Raw genomic sequence first — 26,384 nt, 5'->3', positions numbered from 1 at the left:
TTATCCAAAGCGACTTCCAAGAGAGAGCTTTACAAAGTGCATAGGTCACTGATAATAACAACAAGATAGCCCCAAAGCATTGCAGGTAGCCAAAAACAGAAGTACACATTGTGAACAACCAAAAAATAAGTGCTAAAGGGAAGAAACCATAAGAGCATGTAGTTAAGCAAATTACAATACACAACATGAATCTCTAAGTGCAAGTGTACCTGTAGGAAAGCAATACAAATAGGATTAAATATAATACAACAGTTTAAATCAGCTACCACTAACCAACAAGAGCAACAGTCTAAGCAAGAGTCATTGAAACACGAAGCACTGCTCCCTCAGTCTCCCTGGTCCAGATTTACTGCAGGTAGAGAAGCCTTTTTTTTATGTGTATTTACTTGATACAGGAAGTTCCTTACCCAGATTCACACTTTCAAGTAGAAGCGTTGCTCTGCTACTGCTATGAAGAACTTTGAATGTACTAGGATGACTAAATCAACGACAGTTTGAATGTATATCGGAAGGAGAAATGCAAGTGAATGGAAGCTTGGAAGCATCAACACATAACAGCTCACTAGGGCAGTCTCTGGGGTAGAGGCTCATCAGATCCCCAGAGCTGCTTTTATGGAGTTAATTTGGTGCGACAGTTAAATCCTTCCCCTTTTTTGGGGCCTGGGACGCAGAGTGACAAGCCTGATGAGTTATGTGGCAGTTCTCATTATGGGATTATTTCCAGACCTGGTGTCTGTGGTGAGACAACAGTTATGGGGGTTTAAGGTCAGAAAAGTCACTGAAACCCAGACGCGATATATAAAAGTGAATTGACTGTTACATTGGCCTTTCAGCCTTTTGACATTCTGCTAATACAAACAGCAATACAATGTGTCCTTACTAATGCACAATATTTATATGGTCATTTTATAAATAAATCCAACTACGGTATCTGACAGTGATGTGGTACACCGCATACTGTACTCGGTCAAAATTGCGGGAATCCTATTGGATGTCTAATTATACATCCCAAACTAAAGCTGAACTATGTGAAACCTTCAGATGGTTATACTACTTTCATGTCAGGCTTAGTTTTCAATCTGGCCTCTCAGACAATTGACATTCCAAAGTTATGACGATGAGTTTGAGACACTGATGGCGTTTATTTAAGTGGACCATGAAAAAATAGGATCAACACAGGTGGAATACTTCATAGATACAGCATTGGATCATTGTGTACAATCGTTTTTCTGAGGAGGGAATCCCACAGCTAATAATGTGGCTCAGCAATATAATAACAGGAAATATCCCTTATGCCCCTGTGAGCTGGTTAGATTGCCTTTTGATTACTGGGCATAACCACGTTTAATCCACTGATCTCACGCAAGCCCTGGGCCTTGCGAGAGTCCTGTGTTGGAGGGTGACATTGGAGAGGAAGGACTATTTTGGTTGTGGTGGAGAAGCCCATGCCGCAAATGTCACCCTGCATTCTCCTGAAGATCTCCCGTGATCTCAGCAAACACCAGAGCCTCCTAAATGAAACTCAAACTTTGTTGCTGATACGCACGCCCAAGTCATTGGAAACGGTCTGAAAGTAAAGTTGAGCTTTCAAAGTACTTTTTTTCCGACTCTCTGGAAAATCTGCCTGGCAGGTGAATCACTAGCTCAGCCTTGGGTGATACAATTGGACTTTTAGTTGAGTTTTGTGGCACAGAAGGACAACAGAGTGCCTTTGTTGTGTATGTTTTCTGATTGGGGTAGTTCTCCTGAAAGTTCTTGTTCAGGTGTTTGTTGTGTTTCTGACCCCAATCATTGTCTGACCATGACTATTGTTTCACTAACAACACCGAATCTTTGAATGAACAGACCACAACAGGATTCTATTGATTCATTCTTTATTGAACTACAGTTCTACTGCCCTTTGAATAGTACTTTAAGTTAGTTGTATGTTAGTTACTGCTTTCAATACAACAGTACTAAATACAGAATGTTAGCTGTATGTTATGTTAGCTATTGTATTTAATGTTACAAAGCAACAGTACGTATTGTGTTTTAGCTATATATTGTCTATATGATTCAATATTATCATACTACTTATAGTATTTTAGCTGTTTGTCATTTTTTATTCATTACTGTTATAGTACATGCAGTATTTTAATTGTATGTTATCTATTATTAAATACTGTTACATGACATACAGTGTTTTAGCAGCTTGTTATCAATATTATGCAATACTACTGTACTACAAACACAATTTGAGCTGTATGTTAGCAATTGTATTCAACAGCTGTGAGGGTCTCCACGTCTTCAAGGTCTTCTACTCAGACTCAGCAGCCTTTTTGGGGATACAGATTGAGACATTACAAGACTAAACATTTAAATAACAATGAACATATACATGTATAGAAAACAGTACATCAAATATAATTATACCTTCCCAGTGTCCCTGCTCTTGGCTCTCAGCTTGTTGACCTGGGACTCGGCGATATCCGCCCGCTCCTCCGCCTCCTCCAGCTCGTGCTGCACCTTCCTCAGCTTGGCCAGGTGGGCGTTGGCCTGCTCCCCCTGTAACAACCACCAGACCATAATAAGCTGGGTCGCAGCAACTCCTACGCCGCAGGCCGCCGATCCCAGCTCACAGGTTCCTCGGCCTGACTATTACATGAAAAACATCTCCACAGACGCCTCCAGGGAGGGTTTGAGTCCAGTGAGGGAGCGGGGCTAGACTACGTGGGCTTACGGCTTCCTCCGCCTGGCGTTTGTAGGCCTTCACTTTCATCTGCAGCTTGTCCACCAGGTCCTGCAGCCTCATGCCGGTCTTTTTGTCCTCCTCTGTCTGCCAGCACAAAGTCAGACACTTGTATTAACTTTAATGGGGATGTGTAGATGTCAGATTGGTTGATCAGATTGATTGATGTAAACTCAGTTTGGACCTGGTAGGTGAGCTCCTTGACTCTCCTCTCATACTTCCTCACTCCTTTGACAGAGTCAGCTCCTCTCTTTTGTTCGGCCTCCAGCTCTCCCTCCAGCTCACGCACCTGGGTAAGGGGCGCACACGGGGACATTTACTTCTGTTCTTCTTATCACAAACAAAGTGACAATCACAACATTTAACAAAGCCAGGGGCATAGGTTTCATTATACGTGTTCCATCCACTTTTTGAAAAATGTAAAATCCGCCCGCCCCCCATGCGTTTAATGGCTGCATCCTCGTTTGTCAACACAACCATGTTTTATCACAACAACAACCCACTCTGGTCTCCAGTTTCTGGAGCTGCTTCTTGCCCCCTTTCAGAGCAAGGTTCTCAGCCTCGTCCAGGCGGTGCTGCAGGTCCTTGACGGAGGCCTCCAGGTTCTTCTTCATCCTCTCCAGGTGACCGCAGGTGTCCTGCTCCTTCTTCAGCTCCTCTGCCATCATGGCCGCCTGGGTGAAAAGAGAGGTTATGTTGCTGTCGATTCCCTGAACGGTCAAGATTGCTTCAGAAACATTCTTGTTACTCACATCCGTGATGGCCTTCTTGGCCTTTTCTTCTGCGTTTCTGGCCTCTTGGATGGCGTCCTCCACCTCACCTTGCAGTTGAGCAACATCTGCATCCAGCTTTTTCTTGGTGTTCAGAAGACTGGTGTTCTTTCATAGGATTCAGAGAAAGAAAAAAAAATTGGCATAAGTGTATGACTACAATACAATCACAAACACAAAGCAACTTTGCCACATTACCTGACATGACTGAAGATTTTCCACTGAATTCGTTCTGTTAATTTTTTTAGATAGATATATTTTGGGGGCATTTTTCATGCTTCATTAGACAGTTTCTAAGTGAAGTTTCACAGAAACTAGAGGGAGAGAGAGTCAAACCCAGGCCGCTGCAGTAAGGCCTCAGCCTACATGGTATCCGGTGAGCTACCAGGGCTGCCCAATCCATGACGTATCCAAAAGGATAAATCCCTTACCTGGGAGTGCAGCAGTCCCACCCTCTCGCAGGCGTCCACCAGCTCCTGTTCGGCCATCTTGCGGCTCCTCTCCGTCTGCTCTAGAGCCGCCCTCAGCTCCTCCACCTCCGCCTGCATCAGGGCGCTCCTGCGCTCCGCCATGGCCGCCTGCTCCTTCAGCTCCTCCTGGCTGCGCAGCGCGTCATCCAAGTGAACGGTCACATCCTGGGGAGAGAACAGGAAGGCTTCATCTTCTATGGTGACTTGGGGGGCTGAATGCTCGACAAATTATGTTGTGCAGCTTGTTCTTTAAAGACAGCTCAGATTCCTCCCTAAATACCTTTTCTCTTCAACCCTTCAAGCAAACTTTGTGTGAGAGAAATGTGCAAGAAAAAGATGATACAAATTCACTAAAGAAAAGGTTCCATTCATAGACAAAAACAATGATATTAATATTTGCAATGTATTTACTTAGAACTTTCAACCAAAACGATGTACATAGTGGGGATTTAAACTTTGGCCCTCTTGATCTGCAGCCAGTTGCTCCACCACTGAGCTATGCCCATTCCCAGTTAATTGCTTTGTCTGACCTGAGGTCCGAAATGTCTGACCTTGAAGTGTGCCTGGACACCCCTCAGCTGTTTCTGGACCTCTGCGGCCTGTCGGTTGGCGTGGCTAAGCTGCACCTCCATCTCATTGAGGTCGGCCTCCATCTTCTTTTTGATCCTCATGGCGTCATTCCTGCTACGTGTCTCAGAGTCTAAAGTGGACTGCATTGTTTCGACAATATGCTGATTGTTTCGCTTGATTTGCTCAATCTCTTCATCCTTCTCAGCCAGCTTCCTGTCGACCTCACCTTTGACCTGAGTCAACTCCAGGTGGACACGAAGAATTTTGGATTCCTCGTGTTCCAGGGATGCCTAAACAACGTTTGATAGATTATAACATGATCACAAAGAATACTTACACCCAAAACTGTCGACAGGCCATTTGTATTTCAATCCCAGCTAACCTCAACCTCATCCAGAGCAGTCTGGATCTCTGTCTTCTCAGTCTCAGTCTGTTTCTTATTCTTCTCCAGCTCGTGTATGGCTTTGCCATTGTCCCCAAGTTGCTCCGTCAGCTCAGATATCTCCTCTGCAGAAGCAGACATATCATTGTGTAAATATGACTATCCTCAGACACAATCCGATCTGTGAACAGGCAGGCGGCGTGAGGCAGTTCCCATACGTTGCAGGATCTTGTTCTCTCGTTTCAGGGTCTCCAGGTGGTCTAGGGCTTCCTCGTAGGAGTTCTTCATCTTGAAGAGCTCAGTGCTGAGGGAGCGAGACTCTTTCTGAGAGCCTTCCAGCTCCGACTGACCCTCCTCAAACTTCTGCTTCCATTCTGCAATGATCTAGACGAAAACACAATCCAAGTCCTTTCAAACTGACCTTGTAGGTGAGAATTAGAGTCGATGATGGGTGCTGCGGGCATCTCTGCTGTTGATCTACCTTATCAAAGTTCCTCTGCTTTTTATCGAGGCTAGCCGACTGAGCATTAGCCCTCTCCACGTCAGCCATGAGGTCTTCCACCTCTCCCTGCAGCCTCTGTTTGGTCTTCTCCAGGGACGAGCACTTGGCATTCACAGCCTCAATAGCCTCCTCTGCTTCCTGCAAGCGTTGGGCCAGCTTTTTCCTGCGGGGGCAATATTTTGAAAACTTTGGAATACCTTTTCCAGTGTATGGAAAGCCTTCTTAAATTGATTATGAAGCCTTGAGGGTCATGACATTTTTGTATGGTTTTAAAATAAGTGAGTTTGTTCTGACTTGGCCTCCTCTAGTTCTTCGGTCCTCTGGATGGCATCCGTCTCGTACTTGGTCCTCCACTGGGCCACCTCTCCGTTGGCCTTGGACATGCTTCGCTGCAGCTCTGCCTTGGCCTCCTGCTCCTCCTCAAACTGCTCCCTCAGCAGCTCACAGTTGTGACGAGACGACTGCAGAGCGTGGGCCAGGGCGTTCTTAGCCTGTCGGACAAAACACAACACGCTTCACACAGCGTATTCCGAAGAGTGTCACCATAACATAGAAGCATGGAGTCATGTGAAGAACTACAAACCTTAGCTTCCTCTTCGATCTGCCTCTTCAAGTCCTCAATTTGCTGAGTGAAGGATTGCTTTGCCTTGGACATTTGAGAGAGGAGCCCGTCTCTCTCCTCCAGGCGGCGGGAAAACTCACCTTGGAGGAAGCCGTACCAGAGGAAACTAACTTAGAATGTTTACACTCTCATGCCCAATTGAAATCCTGGTTCCAGAAACTTCCATACCGTTCTCAGTCTGCAGTCTGGCCCTATGAGTGTTCAGGTCGGTGATCTGACGAGAGTTCTCATCATGCTTAGCCTTGAGTTCACTCAACTGATCTTCCAGACTCCGACACATCTTCTCATAATTAGCCTGAAGAAACCAGGGGTAAATATAAGACTTACATGTTCATATTAGGGAATTCATTGTTGATATTTGGTATCACTGGTATTGTCAGTCAGGATTTTTTGTGCACCTTGGATTTGGCCATTGTCTCCATGTTGCCGGCCAGGTCGTCAACCTCCATCTTGTATTCACTTTTCTCCTTCTCCAGCTTCTGTTTGACTCGTTGGAGGTTGTCGACGTGCTCTCCCAGCTCCGCCATGCTGTCAGCGTGTTTCTTGCGCAGGGTGGCTGCGATGGCCTCGTGGTGCAGGGTGGACTCCTCCAAGTCCCGTCTCAGTTTCTGAAACTCGGCCTCGCGCTTCTTGTTCATCTCGATCTGGACTGAGGTGGCTCCTCCGGCCTCCTCCAGCCTCTCGCTGATCTCCTCAAGTTCCCTGGAGAGATCCGCCCTCTGCTTCTCCACCTTGGCCCTAGCAGCACGATCAGACTCGATCTCCTCCTCCAGCTCCTCTATTCGGGCCTGTGGGGAACAAGTTAACAGAGGATATATAATAACTTGATGACAAGTCCCATCTCAGTAAACTGTTAAAGGTTTGCGCAGTACCTGGAGTTCCTTCATCTTCTTCTGAGCTTGTACAGCTAAACTTTGCTCTTCTTCAATTTTAGCCACAAGCTGGCTGAATTCAAAGTCCTTCCTGCAAAAAAAATTATACTCATCGTTCAGGTTAGTTACCTACAAACAACCTTGAGCATTAGCGGTATACTGATGAACTGTGTGAAAAGTTATACTTTTTAAGACGGTCCTCCAGTTGTTGCTTGTCGTTCTCAAGATCCATGATGGATTCCTGAGTCAGCTTCAGATCCCCTTCCATCTTCCTTTTGGCTCTCTCCAGATCCATACGCACCTTTCTCTCTTGTTCCAAAGAACCTTCAAGCTATGAAACAGGAACTGGTATTTTATCACTGAACAAGCTCCAAAAAACAATTATAAAGTACATAAATGACATGATTGTACTTACGTCATCCACCTGCTGTTCCAGCTTGGTCTTGGCTTTGGTCAGAACATTGACTTTGTCTTCTTCTGCCTGCAGATCGTCTAGTGTTTGCTGGTGGGCCTCTTGGAGGGCTTTCTTCTCCTTGGATAACTTGCCAATCGCATCATCCAAAGTGGACATTTCCTCTGTCAGGTTTTTTACCTGTCAGTGTCAGAAAGACATGGGTCAGTAAATAACAAACCTCTTTACCATTTCGAAAAAAACACTAGGAAACCGACAGAAAAACCGACCTTGTTCTCCGTGGCATGCTTCTCCTTCTCCACCTTGGCCAGGGTGAGCTCCAGGTCATCGATGTCCCTCTTCAGCTCGGAGCACTCGTCCTCCAGCTTCCTCTTCTTGGAGGTCAGCTCAGCGTTCACCTCCTCCTCGTCCTCCAGCCTCTCGCTCAGCTCTTTAGCCTTGGCCTCCAGCTGGATCTTGCTTTTGATCAGACCCTCGCATCGCTCCTCCGCATCGGCCAAGCCTTCACTTTCCTGAGGGGGCATTTCGTTAGAAAGGCACACACCTCTATTCTGTAGATGTCTTTACAGCATGTATAGCCTAGTCACATTTACTACCCACAAGCATCATGGCAATCCTAGATCTGATTTAACTTTTCACTCACAGACTGAACTTGCAGGCGTAGGTCATTTTTCTCCTGGAGCAGAGAAACCATTTTGGCTTCCATCTCCTTCCTCTTGGCTTCAGCTTTCACCAGGTCATCCTTGCACTTGGTGAAATCCACTTTCATGGTGGCCATTTCCTTCTCCGTCTCGGCGCTCCTCAAGAGCGGCTTGATCTTGTAGTACAGCTTCATCCATGGCCAGTGTTTCACGTTCATGAAGCAGCGCATGTTGTGTTGGATTATGTAGACGGACTCTCTATGTGAGGAGAAAACTGACATTTAGTACTCCTTAGTGACTGATGCAAAGCTGGGAGGTGACACAAAGTTCAGAAAGTTGGCACTTTGATATGAATGTTTGGCAGTGAACTTTCTCTACATCATATTCCTGTACTCATGACTCATGAGTGACCTTTTGTCTGTTTCAGGTCCTTATTGTTGATAACAAAATGTTCTTAAGTGGTAAATTAAAGGTAAAAAATTAACTTTAAAGTAACCTTCTTTCCATCATTTTCCTGTACTCGCTCCTCATGAGGTAACCCCGACACACAGCCTGGGTTATGGTAATGAGGGAGGCCAGTTTCTCATCTCTCATCTCCTCCAGTGAACCCAGGAGCCCTGCTTTGAAGAACACCTGCAGAACATAGACTTTGGAAGTCAATTGGCTCACAGCGGGTATGTTTGTCTTGTCAGCCCCAAATTCATTCATTATTATTCACAAATAAACCAGACAGATCTTAGAGGAAGGCCTCTCCTGAAATTCAAATCTGTTATTTTCTTGACTCACCTTGGTATGGCCAAACTTGTACTGGGTGTGGTCCACATCAATCGACCCCAGGAGCTTCTCAGCAGCTTTCTTGTTGTCGATGAACTGGCCCTCAGGGATGACACTGGCATTCAGTACTTTGTACCTGCGACAGGAAGGACAAGCAGATTACAGTAACTGTTCTGTATCTGTGTATCTGGTTATCTTAAGGTTTCATACTGTACCTCTGCTTGAAGTCTCCATAAAGTATTCTACTGGGGAAGCCTTTCCTGCAAATCCTGATGCCTTCCAGCACTCCGTTACACCTCAACTGGTGGATAACCAGTGGGTTCTCCATGACTCCTGGGACAGAACGTTGAGAAAGCAGATGATAACAGCTTTGCTGTTACGGGTGCAAATGTCAACAATACTGTTTGTTTGCTTCCACATACATACCTGGAGTTTTAGTCTCATTGGGGATCAGGCACCTGACAAAATGAGGGTGAGTACTCTTCAGATTCGTCATCAACTTCCCCAGGTTCTCCTATTGACAACACACATGGGGTGGGTCCCACAATGTTAGACACAATGTACCCAGCAATGACAATGCAATAACAATGTTGCGATCACGGCACCAACCAGTGGTGATTATGTGAAAGACTAATCGCGTAGTCATTGTGAAGGAATTACCCGGAAGAGAGCTGACACAGTTTGGAAGGAGGAGCCCTTTTTCTTAGTTCCTTTCTTCCCTCCACTTCCACCGCTTGCTCCACTGTTTTCTACATGCCAAACAGAGTGACAATAGCCATAAAGCGAACCGATAAAGTTGTTCTTTTAATCGAAAACAGCCTATTAAGGTAGATACAAAAATATCTTTCCTCACCATCACTAGAGGAGTAGCTGGAGTAAAGGAAGACCAGCAGTTTCAAGGCAGCCTTCTGGTAGAGCTGAACCACCGTCCCGTTCAGAGGATCCTTGTTCTTGTCCAGCCAGCCTGTGATGGTGTAGTCCACTGTTCCAGCGTAGTGCACCAGGGAGAAGTGGGCCTCAGCCTTGCCTTTGACAGGCTTGGGCTTCTGGAAGTTGTTGCATTTTCCCAGGTGCTGATCATACAGCTTGTTCTTAAAGGTGGTGTCAGACGCCTTTGGGAACATGCACTCCTCTTCAAGGATGGAGAAGATGCCCATTGGCTGTTGAAGACGAAGGGTGATGAAACATCAGCACTGAAAACTATGAAGAAATGTTGTGTCTTCCTGTGTAAATATCATTCAAAATTCATTTACCTTCTCAATAAGCTCAATACAGGCTGCCAAGTCCATCCCAAAGTCTATGAACTCCCACTCGATCCCCTCTTTCTTGTACTCCTCTTGCTCCAGGACAAACATGTGGTGGTTGAAAAACTGTTGCAGTTTCTCATTGGTGAAGTTGATGCACAGCTGCTCCAGACTGTTGTACTGCACCAAAACATTTTCTCGTCATTCAATTTCCCAACCGAGCAACACATGCTGGGTTTTAGAAAACAATTACGACTTACGTCAAAAATCTCAAAACCAGCAATATCTAACACTCCGATGAAGAACTGTCTTGGCTGCTTGGTGTCCAACATCTGGTTGATGTGGACCACCATCCAGAGAAACATCTTCTCATAGATGGACTTTGCCAGGGCACCAATAGAATTATAGACCTGCAGACAGAAACAAGCTCCTGTTTTGGACCCTAAGTCCCCAGCAACCTTCCTAAAACGACATACATTTGAATGATGTACATAGGATGGTGTTGATATGGTACCTGTTGAACAGTCTGTCCCTTTGTGACATACTCATTCCCCACCTTCACTCTGGGGTAGCAGAGTGCCTTTAGCAGGTCTGCAGAGTTCAGCCCCATGAGATAAGATGCTTTGTCAGCCACTAAGAAAATAAAAAAACATAGAATTCAGTTCCGTTTAGGACCATGGAATTCAGTTGATCTTCTGTTAGTTCCACCAACGTTTATTAACGTTGTAGATTGTGGATCCCAGCTCATTTTTGGTTTGTTTATTTACCCTCTGTGCCGTCAGGCTCCGCCTGCTCCTCTCGCTGCTTCTGCTTGAACTTCATGTTCCCATGATGCATCACTGCACCTGTCAGCTTGTAGATGCCAATCTTCTCCTCTGCAGTGAAGCCCAAGATGTCAACTGCACTCTGAGAGCACAACAAAAACCATGATTACACACAACACTACAATAGTCCTTTAACAATATGTATGGGGATGTCATCATAGCACAATGTGCACATCTAGAGACTTACGTCTGTGGCCATCAACTCATCGCTGTCGTTGATACTGGCCACGCTGATCTCCCCCTGGCTGATGAAGGGGAAGTCATAGGGGTTGGTGGTGATGAGGAGAGTCTCTGTTCATAAACAAAGTTCAAATTCAGTTTTCAGACCATCTTTTTGGATCTGGGTTGCGCTTGTGTGATGGGAGGAGCTAAATAAATGAAGGATTTCCATGGCGATACCTATGAGCTCAGGCTTCTTGTTGGACATGATCTGGTAGAAGATATGGTAGCTCCTCTCGGCTGACAGTTGGAACGTCACTCTGGATTTTTCCAGCAGATCTATGTACATAGACAGTTGAAGGTACATCATGTGTAGAGGGTAAGTGGATAAAACATGATCCACTTTACTGTAGCAAAACTCACAAGTTTCAATGTCGGCAGAAGACAGTTTTCCCGTGGTTCCAAAGTGGATTCGGATAAATTTGCCCTGAGGAGGGAAGAAAATCATTTCTCATCTTTAAATCATTTGAATGTCTGTTAAAAGGTTGTGTAGGTGACTCTGTACGTATCTCTGTATTTACTCACAAAGCGGGAGGAGTTGTCATTCCGGACAGTCTTGGCGTTGCCAAAGGCCTCGAGCAGAGGGTTGGCAGAGATGATCTGGTCCTCCAGTGTCCCCTTGTGGACAGTCGACACATCAGCCAGTGTTGCTGGTTTGTCCATTTTTACAGTCAGTCAAATAGAATCAGTCAGTTAATCAGTCAGTCAGTCAATTAATCTGTCAGTGAATCAGTCAACCAATCAGCTAATCTGTCAGTTATCAGTCAATTAATCTATCAGTTATTCAGTCAGTTAATTAGTTAGTCAAGCAGTCCGTTAATCAATCAGTTATCAGTGCAGTTATACTCAGAGTTTTAGGGACACTTCAATCATAGGGCTTGTCAGATACTTTACTAGTAACAGGCTTACCTTTATTTTGCCAGAGGATGCAACTTCTTTTTTTTTGTCCCCAGATACTGTGATTGTCGCAAAGTACTGGATGACACGCTTGGTGTTGACAGTCTTTCCTGCACCGGATTCTCCACTGAGACACAATTAAAGGACCTTCCATAAGTTTTGTTGACAGAGTGCACAATTATACCTGTTTTTACATTCATTGCTGTACTTACGTGATCAGGATAGACTGATTTTCTCGATCTATTTGAGAAGAAAAAAACATCCTAATTGTAATATCTATATCATAATTCTATTATGTGATCATATGTTGGTGTCCAAATTAATTTGAAAATGTTTGTTTACCAGTGAGCATGAACTGATAGGCGTTGTCAGAGATGGAGAAGATGTGGGGCGGAGCCTCCATGCGTTTCTTCCCCCTATAGGCCACCACTACTTCCTGGTTGTACACTGGAAGCCACTTGTAGGGATTGACTGTCACACAGAACAGCCCGGAATACGTCTGGAACAACAACTCACCAGTTACAAATTTACTGAAGTCTTTTTTCAAGGACAGTGAGTCATCTGAGTCCAGGTTTTTACAGACATTGTCAGTGTATTTCCTACAGCCAACGTCAACTTTGGATGACCTTGTACTCACATAGATCATCCAGGCTGCGTAGCGCTCTTTGAGGTTGTACAGCACAGATGCCTCGTTGAGGTGGGTCATCATGGCCATGTCCTCAATCTTGTCAAACTTCGGGGGATTCATGGGGAAGACTTGGTCCTCCTTCACTGTCAAAGTCTGCATTTGAGGACGGAGACACATTTCAGATGCATTAGCTAGTCACATCTCGACTGATAAAAATGCCATTGTACTTGATTGAAAACGCTCATATATGAACTACAACTTAATTAAACAAACCCAGCCTGCTCGCTAGCCCCCCTACACTTTTAACATTGTTAAGTGAGTTACATTTATAGAAAAATGCCAATTGATTAAAAAAAGCTAATTCTATGATTAAGTACTACTAAAGCTACTCACGTGTCCCGCCTCAGTTGTAACGGTTGCCTTCCCTCCCTCTTTGCCTTGGAGGGTGCCTTTAACGTACAGCTCCTTCGGCTCAGCCACAAACACGGCCATCTTTGCATTCTGGGCCTCCATCCTCTCCCGCTCTGACTTCCGCAGGTACGGGGTGGCCTCCCCAAACACCGACATCTCGGCGTCAGAGCTCATCGTCGCCACACACACTTGGAGGAGGCCAGGGTCAGAGGTCAGATATCACACCTGTTTCACAAGTTCGTTAAACAATTATCCAGAAAACGTACCTCAGAAAATTAAAGGACGAAGGGAAGACTTACAAAATGTTCACCTTTCCCTTGGATTTCAGAAACAGTGGATTGGCAGTTTGAAGTCTTGGATGTCCCTGTGGGAGAACAACACAGTCTTAAAGCCTTCATTGTGTTCCGCAAAACTGGAATATTATCATTAATTGGAAAGTAAGATACAAGCACAACCCACTACCAGTCCATTCACTCACCAGCAGAAGGGATGCTCTCCTTAACAGCAGGGCCAGTTGGAAGATGTGGATGGAGTGGACTTCTTTTATAGGCCTCCCCCTGGCTCTGCCTGAACCAGAGCAGTCACCTATATTTGGGTCCAAGCTTCTTGTGAACGTGGGTGGAGTGTGGTGTTGGGATCGGCATGTGGCATTAGTGGAAGTCTTAGGCAGGGAACAACTGCAGCTCAAGGAGGGAATCAGAGGACCTCGAGGCGAGGAGAGTCACCTCTGCTTCTGAGATGTCTCAGTCTCTCTCACACGGCAGGGTTACACAGCAAACAGTGCTTCTCAAACTAGGGACCCCTTTTGTACCAAAGGAAAACCTGAAAATGTTCAAAAATGCCTTCCCTCCCTACACCCCACCTGTAAGAATCCTCTCCTCTTTCATTGACAATATACTTCCCTGCTGAACTCCTGTGCACTCTCCTGCAAACATCTTGCTGCCCCCACCATGCTCCGCCCAGGGTAGCCCCACAGGTAGAGAACTTCTGACGTGAAGCATGAGGCCACACTGTTCAAACACTTCAAATCCATGTGATGATCTCAAAATCTTTTTACTATGCAACATTACAACATTGCGCTTTTTTTACTGAATAACATAATAGGCCTACATGTCGTGTAGTGATCTCGATCAGTTGTTCTTCATATTTGTCCATACAAATAGTAAAATGCTAACATTTAGGCCTGATTTGCATTCCACAACCCAATAGGACTTGTCATAAAATCTTATCATGGGCAAATCATTTGTGATCACACCTTGAAACTATAGACATCGGTAATCTTTTTTTCTAACAAGGCTGAAATCTACAAATGTCAGCCAGGGTTTCAGAAGCTTAATGGACTAACAAGTCCAAATGCACCTGTGGATCTTATGATGGAGCCGTGATGGAGCTTATAAATAAAAGCATAGCTGGCTGCTCCATCAATAGACATTCCCTAAGGCATGGGCTCTGGAGATTAGAGGACTACTGGGCTCATGGGTGTGGCAGATAGATGATTCTCAGAGGAATATCAGAGCCAGCATCTTCCCAATGCACTTGGAGGACACTTTCAAGCAGTGCAGAAAAGGTGAAATAAATCTTTTATGCACATCTTCGACAGTTAAATGGGGCCTTTTCTACAGTTTACGTGGGTGTGTTTATGTAGATAAATATCTCTTTCTGTTGCCCTTTGAAATTATATTATACTACTACGGCTACTTTGATTAACAAAATCATTGAAAGAGTTCTGAATCATTGAAAGAGTTTCTGGTAGTGTTCACCAGACAAATTGATTCGTATCAGTGGGTGTCTTTCATCAATTCTGTCACACCGTGCTCCATCAATGTCAGAGGCCTGTACGTTTTTTTACCTCCTAAGTTCTCTAACAGTGTCTCTTGTACAAGAAGAGGGAGGGGTGGTGGAAGGGTTTATAGACTGGTAAGTCAAGAGATCAATCTTAAAACATGTATGCAGTGAACCCACAGCTTATGCTGCCCCAAGGTGACTGAAAGACTGATGGGGCTTAACTGAGGGGCTGGAAGGTGGAGTCATCGTGCAGATAACCAGTACAGGCAGCTCACATTCAGTACCACTCTAGGGAAGACAAAGGGAGGGAACTTGGAACACTGTACCTGCTTCTAGCCTTTCTCTGTGTGTGTGTGTGTGTGTGTGTGTGTGTGTGTGTGGGAGGGGGGGGTGAATGAGAAAGAGAGAGAGATAAAGGTGTGTGTGTGTGTGTGTGTGTGTGTGTGTGTGTGAGAGAGAGAGAGAGAGAGAGAGAGAGAGAGAGAAGCAAATCGACTTCATAGTCAAATAAATTAAAAAGCTAAGGCGACAGATGGTAAAATCTCATGGCTTATGAGTTAATGTCACATCAAGTTCAAGTTGACTAAATAAAGTGCTTGCAGGGTGGTGTAATACGTTATCTGGCTCATAGTGGAATTTGACAACGGTAAACAAACACTGGTGTAAATATTGCATTAATCTATGGGTGGTCTTTAGGCACCAGATCCACTGCCCCCAAAACTGCATGAGGACAAGGATAACAAGGTATATCTTTTTTTCATTTCTCATAATGTGTGGGACTTCTATGGACAACACTTGAAATTGTTTTCATTCATTTATTTTGTGAACACATTGGAGATAAGCTTTGTTACTGTATCTGTTTATTGGTGTCCGTCTGCGCATGTCCGTGTAACTTACTTGAATGAACGTATAAAGGGGTGTGTGTTTTCAGTATTCAAAAATGTGTACGTTGAAAAGCCATCTACGGCCATCGGTTCGATAATGCGTGACACTCCTAAGCGTTTAGTTGTAAAGCAGAACAGCATACCGTTTAGTCGCCTGCCATGCAACCATAACGATGATATAGGATTCTGCGCAGTGCGCCGGTAGGACGTTCGTGAATGCACTTCCAGTGGTGAACATGTAACATTCGCGGTGGTTGTCAATTGTAGACTGTGACAAAGTATCCAGCCCTATCTGGCAGAAACATGAACACATCTGAAAGCAACTAATTGTTACTTAAGAAAGGCAAATAGATCACGTGCGGTCTGGCAGGGGTCCAAAATGTTCGGACATTAACTGGTTATTTGGCTGGCTACTGTCGTAAAGTCAACTTTACCAAGTGGATTCAAAGCAAGATTTTGTTAAATGAACATATGATCGGAATGGAAGGCTGTTCGCAACCATTGTTTACATTTGGAGTTATCGCTGACATTCAATACGCCGATATTGACGATGGATTCAATTTCAAACGTACACGGAAACGATATTATAAGAGCAGCCTTCGGCTTCTTCGCAATGCCATAGAAAGCTGGGAAACGGCACCTGTCAAACCCGCGTTCATTCTTCAGCTCGGAGACATTATCGATGGCTTCAACAAGAAATACGACGCGTCGCATCAAGCGTTGGAAGCGGTCATGAAAGAGTTCGAGTCATGTCCAGCGAGTGTTCATCACGTTTGGGGCAATCACGAGTTTTATAATTTCAGCAGAGAGAGTCTACTGCATTCCACCCTGAACAGTACGACATTTTCTGACAGGGGAGGGCGGCCCCCAACTGGTGACATTTACGCCTACCACTTCAGTCCAGTCCCCGGCTTCCGGTTTGTCCTCCTTGATGCTTACGACGTAAGCCTGCTAGGGAGAGAGGAGTCAAGTGAACAATATCAGCAGGCAATGACACTTTTGAAAGAGCACAACAGTAATGAAGATCTTAACCACCCTCCAGGTAAAGTTATCAGATTGTAGGGGTGAACTCTCACAATTTTTTTTTACCAGGCTGCATGGGGCTAGTTTCGTGTCTCTTATAAATTGTGTTTCATCCTTCATCTTCTTTTTAGCCTCTTATGGTCTTGTGCAGAGGTTCGTGAAGTTTAACGGGGGATTCAGTAAGGAGCAGCTTGATTGGCTGGAACGAGTTCTGATACAAGCCGACGAGGCCCACGAGAGGGTCACTGTCCTTAGTAAGTCACATCAAGGTTTCTTTTTTACAGTCACGTGTGAATGAAAAATCTCCACTAACCAGTATGCTGATGAACTGAAGATCCTCTGTTTCACAAGTCTCAAAGGCTGAAGCCAATACTCTAAACAGTCTTATGTATCTACTTATTTTGGGGTATCAGTATTCAGAACATGCATTCACAAGAACACATATGAACTCAATCTTAACTATTGTTGTCTTCCCAGGCCACCTCCCTGTGCACCCTGACTCTACTGACCCAATCTGCCTGGCCTGGAACTACGACCAACTGCTGTCCATCCTGCGTTCTCACAGCAGTGTGGTCTGCTTTATGGCAGGACACGACCACGAAGGCGGTTACCATAGAGACTCCCAGTCAGGCGTGCATTACCTTACTCTGGAGGGTGTCATCGAGACCCCTCCGGACAGAAATGCTTTTGGAACATTCTCGGTTTATCCGGATGGAATGATCCTAAAGGGTTGTGGCAGGATTTCTGATAGAGAACTTCTGTTCCCATGATGCATTGAAGGAATGCCTTGTGCAAGTTTGTATATGCTTCATACCCAAATAACACATATGTGCCTTCCTACCTCAAAGAATTCATGGCACTGCTGTGTAATATATCCATGCAGTGTAGACACAGTGAAATAGCATTTGATTGGAAAATCAATATTAGTCGCTTAAATAAAGTTTTGAAGTTACCTGTATAATTTGAATTATTTTTTTAAAAGGGTGATGATTATTTGAATTGGTTTAGCAATCTGCTTAGAATGCTTCATGAACAAGGCAGCAATGAATGAACGTTGCACTGTTATATGGACTGTTAATTAAATATTTATTGATGAACGAATTTATTTATTAGCTAATCAACTTCCATAAACATTGACACTACTCAAATGCATTGCACTATGTTATCAGTGACTACTTGCAGGGTAGTTAGGTTGTCCCTTCACTGTCCCCTCCCCAGTTACAACCATAGAGTACTTTCTTCCGTGACTCGGGGCGTTCATAGACGTGGCTGTGTGGTGCAACTGCGTTGTGCTGGCGCAGTGTCCCGTTTGGAGAGAGAGAGGGCGAAGTTTGCTCTCTGCATTGCAGCCTGAGCGCTGCCCGGACTCCAACACAACAATGGCGACTCCCAGTCCCAACAGCAACTCAACAACCTCCAGCAACAGCAACATAGCAGGATCCACATCGCACCACCACCCTCAGCCTCAACACCTGACAACCGTTAGCAGCATGCAAGGTTAGAAGTAGATGGCTTTGTTGTCGTTTTTCGTCCTAAAGTGAGACGTTTGAGCTGCTTGAATAAATGACTCACTGGGAGGATGGCTATCCTTACCTTGGAACAGCTACCAGGCTAGCAGAGATGCATTACTGCAAGCATACGTGTAGGACTGTTATGTTGAAATTTAGGAAGAAGGCTTTCTTCTGCCGTCAGTAAGCACTTATAGGACAGCCGACGCGAATACCACTTCTGGAAATTGTTAACATTGTAGCTACTTGCTGCGGTCATACAATTTCCATCAATCGATGTTTTAGCCTTAGCTGTTACAAATACCGAAAGGCCTACCAGTTTGGAATCTGTTTTTACTCTTCAAACCTGCTGCATGCATTTTTAACTGTGCGGTACTGCGTTTTGCAACATGGATCCGGTGCCTGGATATTGAACTGTTAGTTTACATTAGCTTTGCTTAAAGGCCCGGAGGCAGCTGTATCATTTGATTGACATAGTGTCACATTAGCCGGGCTAGCCTACTCAATGTATCGCTAGGCCGTTATTGGCTCGGTAGTAGGTAGCAGTCATCAGATTTTAGTTGTGTAGATACTGCATTTGTCGCACATGTCGAGCATCAAATGTTTTATTTAAACCTTGCAGAGACCAACACGTGCTGGAGATGTCAAAATGAAACAGGTACACACGCTTATTATTCAAAGGTTAAGGTTGTTCGTGTATTACAGTACTGTACTCATAGACACTGGTGTGCAGAGAATTGCTACCCCCCCCCCCCCCCCCCCTTCACCAACCCCACCATTTCTGTTTTTCAAGGTTGTTTTCAACATGCATGACGTCCATCCTAGTTGGCTTTAGATGACTTTGTCCCTAAGGGCTTGTAGGTTGGTTTGGTAGGTGTATTGTGTATTATTTCAGATGTGCTGCAACACGTTGGCCTGTCTGTGTTACAGGCCCTGACAAACCTTGAAAGCAAATGAATTGAAATTGTCATTACAGTCTATTTTACACCCCCATGACAAGCGTAAACTCAGCCTGGAGTGCTTGCTTGCACAATGTACACACTTGCACACTTGCTTGCAAAATGTATTCTTGAATCTGTTTTCAAAAGATACCGAGATGATAGGTTTGTCCTTTACAGTTTATTGTTTTTCCAGGCCTCTTCATACTCTAATAACACAGCTGATCAGATTATACTGTAAGATACATAGTACGCATAGTACACTAGCGCAGTAAGCACAATATAATATTGTAGTTTGCAGAAAAAAACATTGATAGCTAGCTGAACCTACAAACGATCCATAGACTGGAGAACTCGCCCACGCAACAGAAAGCCCCAAAGGAGAAACAAATGTAGTAAAATGTTTTTTCTTTACTTCAGGGTTTCAGATAAGCCTGTCTGGAGTGACCCAAAGTAAGCATTAGATACCTCACACAGCACACCAACCTTTTCTCTCTGCGCGGGCATCCCAGTAGTCTAAAATGGCCTCGTCTCCTTTCCTCGGCCATCCCATAACATCCAAACACTGGGTCGGGAGAAATCGGTTTCTTTGTGGTTATGGCCTTTTCGGTTGGTGAGGAAGGATGAAAGGGGAAGGAGGCCACTGTACACTATTGGGATACGCCCCTTGTGTGATGCTCTGGTAGTGGGGAGGGAGTCTATCAACTCTCACTGCTGTCCACTAATACTAGGGGGGAAACTTGAGGTTTCTGGGGCTTCGTTGGGTCTGAGATGTCTAAAGGTTTAAGGGGGATTGTTTCACCTCTGATTTGGGCCTAATGTCAAAGATGACTTGACACTCTCATGTTGGTTTCCCCGTCTACTTTGGAACAGCGTTAAAACGTGTTTCCTCTGTACACTGCTGTGGTGGTGTGACGGTGTTAAGTCTCTTTGCCATGTGAAGGGAAATTCTCTGGTTTCTGAACTGCACCAATCAGTCTCTCGACACCCGGGTCTGGTACAGGGGTTCCCAGTGTGATTTCCTGGCTTCGCTCTCTCTCTGCTCAATGTATGTAGGCGCATGCTCACTGTCAGCGAATGTCCTGTCGATGAATGAAATCAGCTTTTGGAAATTAGTGATTTTATTTCCCAGACATTGGCAACCCCTTCACTACTGGGCTCTTGGCTTGGGTTGAAAACGCATCGTGGGCGTCTGTTGATTTTGTGTACCTTTTTTCAGTCATTTTTTGTCAATGTGAGATGACATTACGGATGAAAGAATAACTAGGATTTTCGGCCAATTTCCCCTCGAGCATGTCCACTTTGTCTCAGCCCAATTGTAAATTGGAGTACACTAGACTGGTTGTTGGCTAATGTGCTCGGTTTAATGTAGCGTAAGTGGCATTTATACTCATAGCCATGCCCTTCTGGTAAGAGGCCTTCTTTGTTATTGTGAGAACCTGAACATTATTCATTTCAAGCCACCATGGTTTGTTTACATTCCTTGCTAGGACCCCCTCCTATCACCTCCCCTGTCAGCCCACTCGTGTTTGTCTGAGCTGGTTCTCTGACGCAGGTGTGCTGTGGGAATGTGCCTGTTCTCTCCTCTCCGCCCCTGCCAGGTAAACGCAAGGCCCTCAAGCTGAACTTCGCCAACCCCCCAGTGAAGCCAGCCACCCGACTCCCCCTCCACCCCCCCCGCCCCCTCCTTCCAGAACCCACACATGTAAGTAAGGCTGTGTGTGTGTAGCTCAATTCACCACAAGAAGATGATACTACTGTTTATCTGGTGGCATTCTATAAGGATGCTCGGCTGTTTACGCTGTGTTTATGTTTTTTTTGGCCAGGCTTTTGGGTTTTGAGTTTCACAGCTCGATTCAGTTATGGCTTCTTAACGAGTCAGCGTTTTCAGCGTCTCCTCTCTCTGCCTGCCTATTTTGGACAGAGGGTACAGGAATGGCTGATTAATAATTAATCCGTCTCAGTAATGTGTAATGAATGGGCTCCTGCTTCTCTCTCTCTCTCTCTCTCTCTCTCTCTCTCTCTCTCTCTCTCTCTCTCTCTCTCTCTCTCTCTCTCTCTCTCTCTCTCTCTCTCTCTCTCTCTCTCTCTCTCTCTCTCTCTCTCTCTCTCTCTCTCTCTCTCTCTCTCTCTCTCTCTCTCTCTGTGTCTGTCTCTCTCTCTGTGTCTCTCTGTTCTCTCTCTCTCTGTCTCCCTCCCCCTCTCTAAATCTCTCCTCCCCTTTCTATCATTTATCCTCCCCTTCCTTTTTGACCACCGTCCCTCACTCACTCCCTCCCTCACTCCTCCGTCCCTCGTCCAGAGAGCGTCTGCGGACCCACAGCATCGAGTCGTCAGGCAAGCTGAAGATCTCTCCGGAGCAGCACTGCGACTTCACGGCCGAGGACCTGAGAGACCTGGGGGAGATCGGCCGCGGGGCCTACGGCTCCGTCAACAAGATGGTCCACAAGCCCAGCGGACAGATCATGGCCGTCAAGGTGACCGTCTGTGCTCCTCCCAGTCTGTCTGGGACGGTCTGATGCTGCTGTTCTGATCCCAGCCTGTCTGTCAGCTGGGATTCCACTGTCTCTAGAGGCCAGAGCTTCAGATCACAATAATCGTGTACCCTCATTAATTGTGCCCCTGTGTGTGTGCCCCTGTTGTGCGTGCCCCTGTGTGCGTGCCCCTGTGTGCGTGCCCCTGTTGTGCGTGCCCCTGTGTGCGTGCCCCTGTGTGTGTGCCCCTGTTGTGCGTGCCCCTGTGTGCGTGCCCCTGTGTGCGTGCCCCTGTTGTGCGTGCCCCTGTGTGCGTGCCCCTGTGTGCGTGCCCCTGTTGTGTGTCTCAGAGGATCCGCTCCACGGTGGATGAGAAGGAGCAGAAGCAGCTGCTGATGGACCTGGACGTGGTGATGAGGAGCAGCGACTGTCTCTACATCGTCCAGTTCTACGGCGCTCTCTTCAGAGAGGTCAGGGGCCGCTCGCTCGCTCTTCCTGCCTGTCAGGGACCGCTCTCTGCCCGCTCTCTGCCCCCTCTCTCTGCCCCCTCTCTGCCCCCTCTCTCTGCCCGCTCTCTGCCCTCTCTCTGCCCGCTTTCTACCCTCTCTCTGCCCTCTCTCTGCCCTCTCTCTGCCCTCTCTCTGCCCTCGCTCTCGGCCCCTCAGGAACATAGCACTTACACATCATGTAAACCCCTTCTCATTCATCCTTATCGTGCGATCTCTCCTCTAAGACAACTGTATCTCTACCTTTCAGGGGGATTGCTGGATATGTATGGAACTAATGTCTACCTCATTTGACAAATTCTACAAATATGTATATTGTGCATTAGATGACGTCATTCCAGAGGAAATATTAGGCAAAATTACATTAGCAGTGAGTATAACTTCCTCCTCTACGTACTTTCTTCTCATCTTAAGTGCACTGACTGTGTGTGTCAGCTGTTTCCGAAATGCCCTTCATGTTTGTTTTGGTTTTGTCCTAAACAGACAGTTAAAGCACTGAACCACTTAAAGGAAAACTTGAAAATTATTCACAGAGGTACGACAAAAACTCCACCACATCCCAAAATGTGGACACGACCCCCCCCCCCCCCCCCCCAATCCTAGGAAAAATATGATTTGTCCCCCCAATATATCACTGTAAACACCCGTGTTTACACCCCCCCACCCCTAACTAATTGTGCCCTCAAAAGTTGATATCAGACGTTCTCCCCCTGTCTCCAGACATCAAACCTTCCAACATTCTCATGGACCGTAGAGGCAACATCAAGCTGTGTGACTTTGGCATTAGTGGTCAGCTGGTTGACTCCATAGCCAAGACCAGAGACGCAGGCTGTAGACCTTACATGGCGGTGAGGACCGCACCGAACCATCGCTACATATACAATACTACACTACATATATACAGCATCACCCTACATATACAATACTACACTACATATATACAGCATCACCCTACATATACAATACTACACTACATATATACAGCATCACCCTACATATACAACACTACACTACATATATACAGCATCACCCTACATATACAATCTCAACCCCTCCAATGCATACACAAAACCATACACACACACACAACATAGACATTCTGTGTTATTACAATATCACACTATATGTCAACTGTAATTATGAAATGACACGACGAGTTTAGGTGCTCCGCCGTTTGTGGCACAGTGCGCCATTTGAAAGGGCCTTTCAAACAGGGTAGTCGATCAACAAGGAACCTACAGGTGACCTGATATGTGTGTTTGCGCGCGTGTGTGTGTGTTTCCAGCCTGAGAGGATAGACCCCAGCGCTTCCAGACAGGGATACGACGTGCGCTCAGACGTGTGGAGTTTGGGAATCACCTTGGTAACTAGTCACGTGACACCTCAGCACGTTTCAACATGGAAGCAGCAGTCCTGCCGTGTTCCGTCTGTGTGAACCCTCCAGACTGGAGCACATCTGGATCTGCGTGGTCCCATTTCCTCTCCGGGTCTTTCCGAGAGCACGTTTCAAACATCCTGTGTCTGTCTCTATGTTGGTGTGTCTGTGTCTGTCTTCTGTGTGTGTTTTTCTGTTTGTGTGTGCATGCCTCTGTGTGTGTGTGTGTGTGTGTGTGTGTGTGTGTGTGTGTGTGTGTGTGTGTGTGTGTGTGTGTGTGTGTGTGCGCGTGTGTGTGTGTGTGTGTGCGTGCACGCACGCAGTATGAGCTGGCTACCGGCAGGTTCCCCTACCCCAAGTGGAACAGTGTGTTTGACCAGCTGACCCAGGTGGTGAAAGGAGAACCTCCACAGCTCTGCAACTCTGAGGACCGCCAGTTCTCCCCCAAGTTCATCAACTTTGTCAACTTATGGTGAGCGTGCATACAGTAGCTGGCACATTCAGCTGTTTTAATGGTTTGTTTTTCTTTTACCTCATTTTACCAGACGAGTTAATTAAGGAGATCTCATTTACTTTGCCTGGCAAAAGACATGAGGCTTCTTGGAAGGACAGGGTTTTAGAAATAAGATTATACAAAATAAAGAAAATGAAAGGCAGAATAATGAAGCATGTTTGCAGACAAACTACAAATGACAGTCCAACAGTTCGACTACAGTTAGCAGTGCATCGTGAAAGAGAACAGCTACATGAGCAGTATAGCTTTCCAAACTGCTTCCGTCGAGACTGGGGGTTGTCCTGGACATTTGTTTTTGCTGCCACCGTGTGGTGGATAACCGGAAGGACAGTTTGCCTCTCCGTGGTTGAGCCCGTGTTCCACCGTCACAGCATCTGCTAACTCGCTTCTTTCTTTTTTCCTCGTCGTCTTGGCAGCCTTACGAAGGACGAGTCCAAAAGACCCAAGTACAAGGAGCTCCTGGTGAGTGTTCCGCTTTTCTCCGGTGCCGAGAAGCGTTGGCGTTCACTTGTAACGCCTAGAACGCGGAAAGCCCACTTCCTGTTGAAAACATGGGTTTAGAAAATGCTACGTGGCATTTGGACTATACTTCTACAATGAGCAGTGTTTACCGTGTGTGTTTATTGTAGATGTTTGGATTTCATCTGAATCACTTAACCGATAACGATAAAACGGTGTCCAAAGATCGATATGAAATCAATGTCATGACAGTTTAGGAAGAGATTGTAGCTTATTAGTTACATCAGTTGACTAAAGGTTTCTGTCGCTGTGTGTCGCTTTGGATATAAGTGTTTAAATAGTTCAAACTACCGTGATGTCGTTTTTTGGGGGGGATAAAAGTACCTGCCTAAATGATGAAAACATTATTGGATGTATCACTTTTGAGTTTGACGAGTCGTCTCAATGACTGTCCATGTCGCCCCCCCCCCCCCCCCCCCCCCCCCCCCACAGAAACACCCTTTCATCCTGATGTACGAGGAGCGCAGCGTGGACGTGGCCAGCTACGTGTGCCGCATCCTGGACCTGATCCCCACCTCGCCCATGTCCCCCATGTACGTGGACTGAGGGGGGGGGGGGGGGGGGGGGCGGGAGGGAGGGAACACTTTACACTGCGACACGCAAATGGGGAGGGGAGGGGGGGAGGGGGGGGGGACACTTATCCACGTGACACGCCGACGCATGACGTCTTAGCCCTCAGATGCACAGTTGCGTCGAATCACCCGTTTGTCGTCGACGTGTTTTCCAAAGAACATGAGAAGGATTTCACGTCACGGTCGTCACCTGTGCAGTCCCGTTCCAAACACCCGTTGTGCTTCTTTCCTGTTTCTTGTCAGTGACGTGTAACTCTTATCTTCTGACATACCACCATCAGAGAGCAAAACTTGAAGGCATAATAAGGGTTAAGTAAATACAGCATTTTTTTAATTTTATTTTTTTTACGTGAAAGATAAATGAATAGAGTGCATATATACGGTTTATATATATACTTGAACTTGGTGTACACAAATACAGAACATACCAAATAAAATGTTGAAAATGACATTATGAACAAAATAGTCGTTTGGATAGCACATTTGATTGTACATTGTGGACTGTATGTATGCATTTGTGTGTTCACCTCGACATTGTTGAAGACCTGTACAGATGTATGCAGACAGATCTGTCTAAACAAGGCACTATAATCACAATGTATGTCGTGCACCTTCACTCATTGTATAGGAATGGGTATGCAAAAGTGTTGTTTTCCTGAGAAGAAAAAAAAACGGACTGGTCGATGCTGTTGGCGTGGCTTGGTTTTCGCGATATTCAGTTCACAGCACAGCTGTTCAATCTCAATGTTGTCTTGACAATACCAGGACTCTCCAAGAAAAAGACAAAAAATGCCAGGTGTCAGCTCCGTAGGTTGATCCGACTCCAGCGTGTGTATATACAGTATATATCGAATCTACAGGCAGCTGCTCAGCAAGTTCTGTAGTTTGGGCTTGTTGTCGACGAGAGATCCTCTGATCTGGTCGAGTAGTCAAGAGTCCCAAGTGCAAGTAAAACAGCTAGGGGAAAAAACTACAAAAATGGCTGCCAACACTACAGACTGTGTCTTTACCACAGTCGACTGAACACTTGTCCATGTAGTCTAGCTGGAAATGAGCCTGACCTTTGCCACTTCGGTCGCATTCGACACGTTGCTGTACAGCTCTGACATCTCACCCCCTTCGGATAACGTCGATATAATGACCGACGACGCGTCCAGCATGCCTGACGGCCAATCAGCATGAAGCTCCAGCTTGCTCTGGTGAAAGGTTCCGTCATCCCTTGAACCACGTCCCAAACTGTGTCTCGATTAGTCTGAACTGGACTCCTATTCTTGTCGGGTTTCATTTAAAGCTAATGTGAAAGTCATGGGGTGTCAAATA

The 26,384-nt window shown here is 45.8% G+C and overlaps 3 protein-coding genes across 6 annotated transcripts; 2 read left to right on the top strand and 1 right to left on the bottom strand.

Moving 5' to 3' along the window:
• Window positions 1–1,871: 1,871 nt before the first annotated feature.
• On the bottom strand, window positions 1,872–14,606 carry LOC124462879 (myosin heavy chain, fast skeletal muscle-like). Of its 4 annotated transcripts, none has more exons than XM_047014579.1 (41): window positions 13,445–14,606; window positions 13,266–13,330; window positions 12,949–13,191; window positions 12,565–12,708; window positions 12,270–12,426; window positions 12,140–12,167; window positions 11,940–12,054; window positions 11,556–11,648; window positions 11,394–11,457; window positions 11,211–11,309; window positions 10,999–11,102; window positions 10,755–10,893; window positions 10,502–10,620; window positions 10,248–10,397; window positions 9,997–10,167; window positions 9,597–9,903; window positions 9,404–9,492; window positions 9,170–9,257; window positions 8,959–9,076; window positions 8,756–8,879; window positions 8,466–8,602; window positions 7,972–8,227; window positions 7,598–7,840; window positions 7,332–7,508; window positions 7,102–7,247; window positions 6,917–7,007; window positions 6,443–6,832; window positions 6,213–6,339; window positions 6,006–6,124; window positions 5,717–5,913; window positions 5,402–5,585; window positions 5,139–5,304; window positions 4,921–5,045; window positions 4,520–4,828; window positions 3,930–4,133; window positions 3,481–3,606; window positions 3,232–3,402; window positions 2,913–3,017; window positions 2,720–2,815; window positions 2,413–2,544; window positions 1,872–2,314 (listed from the first exon to the last, which is right to left on the bottom strand). In XM_047014579.1, exons 3-41 carry the CDS (start codon window positions 13,138–13,140, stop codon window positions 2,297–2,299), a joined length of 5,820 nt encoding a protein of 1,939 aa, XP_046870535.1. In that variant the 5' UTR covers window positions 13,141–13,191; window positions 13,266–13,330; window positions 13,445–14,606; the 3' UTR covers window positions 1,872–2,296. The 4 variants fall into 4 exon arrangements, with proteins under 4 accessions (XP_046870535.1, XP_046870534.1, XP_046870536.1 ...); XM_047014578.1 differs by having other exon boundaries at window positions 12,949–13,154; XM_047014580.1 differs by having other exon boundaries at window positions 13,277–13,330.
• Window positions 14,607–15,841: 1,235 nt separating this feature from the next.
• Window positions 15,842–17,759, top strand: adprm (ADP-ribose/CDP-alcohol diphosphatase, manganese-dependent). Its single transcript, XM_047014584.1, has 3 exons — window positions 15,842–16,677; window positions 16,790–16,912; window positions 17,136–17,759. Exons 1-3 carry the CDS (start codon window positions 16,107–16,109, stop codon window positions 17,426–17,428), a joined length of 987 nt encoding a protein of 328 aa, XP_046870540.1. The 5' UTR covers window positions 15,842–16,106; the 3' UTR covers window positions 17,429–17,759.
• Window positions 17,760–17,925: 166 nt separating this feature from the next.
• On the top strand, window positions 17,926–25,847 carry map2k4b (mitogen-activated protein kinase kinase 4b). Its single transcript, XM_047014585.1, is given in 14 exon segments — window positions 17,926–18,155; window positions 18,789–18,824; window positions 19,525–19,557; window positions 20,706–20,778; window positions 20,780–20,809; window positions 21,407–21,581; window positions 21,929–22,048; window positions 22,335–22,454; window positions 22,568–22,619; window positions 22,805–22,932; window positions 23,370–23,447; window positions 23,783–23,931; window positions 24,390–24,435; window positions 24,925–25,847. Coding segments are annotated over 14 exon segments (1,272 nt in total). The 5' UTR covers window positions 17,926–18,037; the 3' UTR covers window positions 25,039–25,847.
• Window positions 25,848–26,384: the final 537 nt, after the last annotated feature.

This window comes from Hypomesus transpacificus, unplaced genomic scaffold (assembly GCF_021917145.1).
Source record: "Hypomesus transpacificus isolate Combined female unplaced genomic scaffold, fHypTra1 scaffold_258, whole genome shotgun sequence".
NCBI classification, from domain to species: Eukaryota; Metazoa; Chordata; class Actinopteri; order Osmeriformes; family Osmeridae; genus Hypomesus; species Hypomesus transpacificus.
The sequence above is the reverse complement of the archived record's forward strand: the minus strand, read 5'-3'. Positions and strand labels throughout refer to the sequence as shown.

Excerpts from the sequence above, each read along its gene's own strand:
- LOC124462879 (XM_047014579.1), bottom strand. The coding sequence starts at position 13,140 with ATGAGCTCTGACGCCGAGATGTCGGTGTTTGGGGAGGCCACCCCGTAC. Across the intron at positions 9,493-9,596 it reads CAGCTACTCCTCTAGTGATG|AAAACAGTGGAGCAAGCGGT; the intron begins GTGAGGAAAGAT and ends TTTGGCATGTAG. Across the intron at positions 9,077-9,169 it reads CAATGAGACTAAAACTCCAG|GAGTCATGGAGAACCCACTG; the intron begins GTATGTATGTGG and ends GTTCTGTCCCAG.
- adprm (XM_047014584.1), top strand. The coding sequence starts at position 16,107 with ATGATCGGAATGGAAGGCTGTTCGCAACCATTGTTTACATTTGGAGTT. Across the intron at positions 16,678-16,789 it reads AGATCTTAACCACCCTCCAG|CCTCTTATGGTCTTGTGCAG; the intron begins GTAAAGTTATCA and ends TCTTCTTTTTAG. Across the intron at positions 16,913-17,135 it reads CGAGAGGGTCACTGTCCTTA|GCCACCTCCCTGTGCACCCT; the intron begins GTAAGTCACATC and ends TTGTCTTCCCAG.